We start from the raw sequence: 5,784 nt of genomic DNA, 5'->3' as shown, positions 1-5,784 counted from the left end.
ATACTCTAAGCTATTCTACTATGTTAAGAAGAATAATCATAAGAGAGATCATTAGAACATTTTCGCCAAATAACATTGAAATTATGGGAAACCTACCTTTGCTTTCTTTTTATCCGTTATTAAATACTATTATGTTTCCGAAGGAAAATAATAGTCAGAATGAAAACTATATCTTAATATATTAAATAATCATGAGCGAGTTCTAAAGAACATTCTAAACAATAATATAAATATATGTCTAAATTACACATTTAACAGATCTCCATAAAATCACATTTTGCACAAATATAGCTATGTCGCTAACTTTTTCAATATATGCACCGCTTTTTGGAACTACTAATGTGTCTGTTCAAATTTCGAATTCTAAACACTGTATGGCATGGAACAAAATATTTCGACTTCTGAAGTTATTTGAATGTAACTGCTATTTATATCCGCTAATTTTATTATCCCTCCTTTTAAGGCTGTTAAAACATTTTCCTCCCATGGTGAGAATCAAACATCCTATCCATACATTTCAGATGATCAAGAAACGCCAGGTTTCATTAATTTCCCTTCACTAAAGCTTATGGCACCAATCTTTGTGTCATCTTCCTTTGTTATTTTTGCTCCTAAATGTTCCAGTTGTGGAAACTTGCGAGCAATGAACCCGACAAAATATGGCATCTTCCCATGTTTGTTCTTCAACTTCCTGGTCTTTGAAGTCATCACTTTGATCATCCCTATTAAATACTGGTAAGCAAAATAAAATTGCTGATATACTGGGTTCTTTCTGAAGGGAATTTCCTTCGTCTTCGAATGATGCGTCTTGCTTGTCAGAGACGTGGGAAAATGAGGCGGATGTTACATGTTCACTGTTGCAGTTTTAAACGCTGCTCTTTGAGCTTACAAGTGAGCTGTCTTTTCCTAAAAGGTGGCCTCTGAGACGATGTTTAAATGCAACTGGAGATGGGTGCTGATCGTACGCTCCCATTTGACTTTTGCAATAAAAAAAATGCACCAACCCAACCTGATTTAGTCTGTAATTTAGAGTATACGTCATGCCAAGTTTTTATTTTGCCATTTTCAGCAAGTTAGACAAAGGATAGAGTATTGTATTTTTCTTCACTTTCATTTCTCTAGCGGTTCTATTCATGTCTTGAAAGATTTTGTCTTGCATTTACAGGTTTAGTCACGCAAGCATTTCTTGATGATTTTCTATCTGTTGGCAGTCGAGAATAAAGCAAATCAAACTATCTATCAACAAGCCAAATGAAATGGCTTGTAATTTTCCAGCCCTTCTCTTCAAATATCCTTGGTTGTCGAAGTGATCAAAAGATTTATAAGTACTTTTGGACAGCAGTTGCGTGGCAAGTTTAACTGTCATTCGTTGCATACCTATAATAACATTGATATGTTTTTCAGAAAGTTTATATAAGCTGTCCAAAGATCACTTCATTCCTCTTTATTAACTCTCTAACTGGACCATTATGAGCGTATATACTACATACAGTTGCCTTAAAGTGTTCCTTTACCCCATCCCCTTATGTTTCATGAAAATGGTCTGGTAACACAGCAATGAAGCCTGTTTGTCTTGTAACGATGGATGTGAATGGTCGAGCTATTTGATGCCAAGGCTCATATTTTCTAATCACTACTGTAGACAATGTGTTAATGATATAAGAATAATAGTTTACATTACTAGCGAATTAAGTTGTTAAATATATAGAAAAATCGTATAATAACAGAATAATAAAAATAGCAATGGTGAAAATCATATTCAGTGCTTAGTAACCATAATCGTCAACCTTTGTTCCATTCAGGTGTGGCTGCTGCAGGCGTTTGCCGGGATCATACTTTTGTTCCTGGGAGATCATTATTTAGTGTCAATTTCATACCCTCACAATATTACTGGGTCATTGTGGATGGCGGCACAGCGATATTAGTGAGGGTGTGAAACAAGTTATTGAAGTCAAACTAACTGTTACAAATATCTCGTTCAATATTCAAAATTTCCCTCCACATGTGACCTAACAAAACATCAAGAAGAAATCATCAATTGTATTTTCATTTTTATGAAAGTAAACTCCACGATGATCATTTGCAGAATAGTAAGGTTCATATGAGTTCATGACAACTATGGTGGTAGTTCGAGAATTCATCGGTTATTAAAGACCCACTTGATAATGGAATTACAATGGAATTATCCAGTGTAATGTAATTAAGTGCTTTGTAAGGTATTTCACTTTTAATACTGAATATAAGTTAGCAATTGCTTTCAGTATTCATCAGGTTTTGATTTTATTTCTTTACATTTAACTTAAATGGCTAAATTTCTCCCCTCATTTGAGCTGGTCCTTGGTCATAATCATTGCTAAAAAGTAAAACACCCAAGCTTTTTGTAATTATATAATTATGAGTTTTCTTTATTAAAATCAGCTGGTTTCATAAATGAATTTATAGCACCTATCTAAAAACTATGTAGTAATACACAATTGTCATGTTCAGTTTTTTGACAACCATAATTTCATATTAGCCTTTGTTATAGGACTCAAGAAATACAGACTGATTGAAGCTATATGTCCTTTTTTTTTTTTTCTTCAAATTTCCATTCTTGTAAAATTCCTCATATTGAAAAAAGAAACCCACAAGATTATTGAGTATAAATTGTTTACTTGTGAGTATTAATATAGTATTTTACTAAAACTTGAGTACTTTCAGGCTTTAATTGTGGGCCATTCTCAAGGAATATGGATAACACCTTACTAGAGAGAAAAATTAAGTCTACACGAATGTAGATAACTGCTTACTGGAGGCACCACTGAAGTCTACAGAAATACAGATAGCTACTTACTGGAGGCAGCATTGAAGCCTCCATCGATGTAGATCACTACTTACTGGAGGCAGCATTGAAGTCTCCAGGAATATAGATCACTAGTTACTGAAGGCAGCATTGAAGTCTCTAGGGATAGATAAACTACTACTGGAGCCAGTGTTGAAGTCTCCAGGAACAGAGATAACTACTTACTGGAGGCAGCATTGAAGTCTCCAGGAATATAGATCACTACTTACTGGAGGTAGCATTGAAGTCTCCAGGAATATAGATTAATACTTACTGGAGATTAGCATGGAAGGTTCTCCAGGAATAGAATCACACTTACTGGAAGTCGCCATTGGGAAGTCTCCAGGAATATAGATCACTACTTACTGGAGGTAGCATTGAAGTCTCCAGGAATATAGATCACTAATTACTGGAGGTAGCATTGAAGTCTCCAGGAATATAGATCACTACTTACTGGAGGTAGCATTGGAGTCTCCAGGAATATAGATCACTACTTACTGGAGGCAGCATTGAAGTCTCCCAGGAATATAGATCAACTTACTTGGAGGCAGCATTGGAAGTCTCCAGAACATTAGATCAATACTTACTGGAGGTTAGCATTGGAAGCTCGAGGAACAGAGATAAATACTTACTAGAGGCAGCATTGAAGTCTCCAGGAACACAGATAACTACTTACTGGAGGCAGCATTGAAGTCTCCAGCAATATAGATCACTAATTACTGGAGGCAGCATTGAAGTCTCCAGGAACAGAGATAACTACTTACTAGAGGCAGCATTGAAGTCTCCAGGAACACAGATAACTATTACTTACTGGAGGCAGCATTGGAGTCTCCAGGGATGTACATAACTACTTACTGGATGCAACATTGAAGTTTCCAGGTATATAGACAACTTCTTACTGGAGGCAGCATTGGAGTCTCCAAGACACACATAACTACTTAGAGGAGACTGCACTGAAGTCTCGGGGATGTAGAATACTACTAGGACAAGATTGGGAGGTCTCCAGGTCCACGATAACTACATACAGGGGCGCATTGAAGTTCCTCCAGGGATATAGATAAAGGAACTTACTGGAGGCAGGCGTGGAGTCTCCAGGGATATAGATTAACTACTACTGGAGGCAGCAATTGAAAATTCCAGGGGATATAGATAAACTTACTTACTGGGGCAGCATTGAAGTCCAGGGGATATAGATAACTCTTACTGGAGGCCAAGCATTGGAGTCTCCAGGATAGATAACGGACTTACCGGACGCCCAGCATTGAAGTCTCCAGGGATATAGATAACTACTTTACTGGGGAGGCAGCATTAAGTCTGGGGATATAGATCAACTCTTACGGAGGAGCATTGGAGTCTCCAGGATATAGATAACTACTTACTGGAGGCCGCATTGAAAGTCTCCGGGATATATATAGATAACTACTTACTGGAGGCAGCATTGGAGTTCTAGGGGGATATAGATAACTACTTACCGCGGGGAGGCAGCAATTTTGAGTCTCAGGGAGATTAGATAACTTACTTACTGGATGCAGAGGAAAAATTATCTCAGGTATATAGACTAATGAACTACTTACCAGGAGGCAAGCATTGGAAGTTCTCCAGGGATTATAGATAACTACTTACTAGGCCGGTCAGCATAGGAGCACCCAGATTGGAGTCCCCAGGGATAGATAACTACTTACGGAGGCAGAATTGGAGTCTCCAGGGTTATAGATTAACCTACTTCACTGGAGCAGCAGTGGAGTCTCCAGGATATAGATAACTCTTACTGGAGCGCTAGCATTGAAGTCTCCAGGATATAGATAACTACTTACCTGGGCCAGCATTGAATTCCTCCAGTATATAGATAGCTACTTACTGGAGTCAGCCTTGGAGTCTCCAGGATTAGCTACACTTACCGGTAGGCAGCATTGAAGTCTCCAGGATATAATAACTACTGTACTAACTGGAGGCGAGCATTGAAGTCTCCAGGGATATAGATAACTACTTACTGATGCAGCATTGGAGTCTCCAGGGATATAGATAAACTTACTGGAGGCAGCATTGAGTCTCCAGGATATCAGATAACTTCTTACTGGAGGCCAGCATTGGAGTCCCATGGGATTATAGATACTACTTACTGGAGGCACATTGAAGTCCTTCCAGGGATATAGATAACTACTTACTGGAGGCAGCATTGAAGTCCCAGGGATATAGATAACTAACTTACTTGGAGGCAGCATTGGAGTCTCCAGGGATATAGGATAACTCTACCGGAGCAGCCTTGAAGTCTCCAGGTATATTAGGATAACACTTACTGGGCAGCATTGAAGTCCTTCCAGGGATATAGTAAACTACTTACTGGTCAGCATTTGAGTCTCCAGGGATATAGGATACTACTTACTTGAGGCCAGCAATTGGAGTCTCCAGGGATATATATACTTCTTACTGGAGGCAGCATTGGAAGTCTCCAGGGATATAGATAACTTACTTACCGGAGGCAGCATTGGGAGGGGAGAGGGGGAGAGGGGGGAAGTCTCCAGGGATATAAGATAACTACTTACTGGATGGCAGCATTGGATTCTTCAGGTATATAGATAACTACTTGCTGGATGCCCAGCCTTGGGAGTCTCCAGGGATATAGATGAACTACTTACTGGAAGGCAGCATTGGAGTCCTCCATGGATGGAATAGATAACTACTTACCTGGAGGCAGCATTGGAATCTCCAGGATATAGAAACTACTTACTGGATGCAGCCATTGGAGACTCCAGGGATATAGGATAAACTACTTACTGGATGCAGCATTGGCGTCTCCAGGGATATAGATAACTACTTACTGGATGCAGCATTGGAGTCTCCAGGGATATAGATAACTACTTACTGGATTGCAGCATTGGAGTTTCCAGGTCACTGACACAGAATGACAACAGATAACTGAACACAGATACTACTTTACTAGAGGAAGCATTAAGTCTCCAGGT

At 38.9% G+C, this 5,784-nt stretch overlaps 1 protein-coding gene across 1 annotated transcript in view; it reads right to left on the bottom strand.

Annotated features, from left to right (window-relative positions):
* Nucleotides 1-525: 525 nt before the first annotated feature.
* LOC135212184 (DNA mismatch repair protein Msh6-like) overlaps nt 526-5,784 on the bottom strand; it is a 35,058-nt gene continuing 29,799 nt past the window's right edge. Inside the window, exon 8 of the mRNA XM_064245629.1 lies at nt 526-732. Within this exon, the coding sequence (XP_064101699.1) occupies nt 526-732 (207 nt within the window). The remainder of the gene's footprint in view (nt 733-5,784) is intronic.

The sequence above is a fragment of the Macrobrachium nipponense genome, chromosome 40 (assembly GCF_015104395.2).
Source record: "Macrobrachium nipponense isolate FS-2020 chromosome 40, ASM1510439v2, whole genome shotgun sequence".
Classification (NCBI taxonomy): Eukaryota; Metazoa; Arthropoda; class Malacostraca; order Decapoda; family Palaemonidae; genus Macrobrachium; species Macrobrachium nipponense.
Note: the sequence above shows the minus strand (reverse complement) of the source record. Positions and strands in the feature narration are given on the sequence as shown.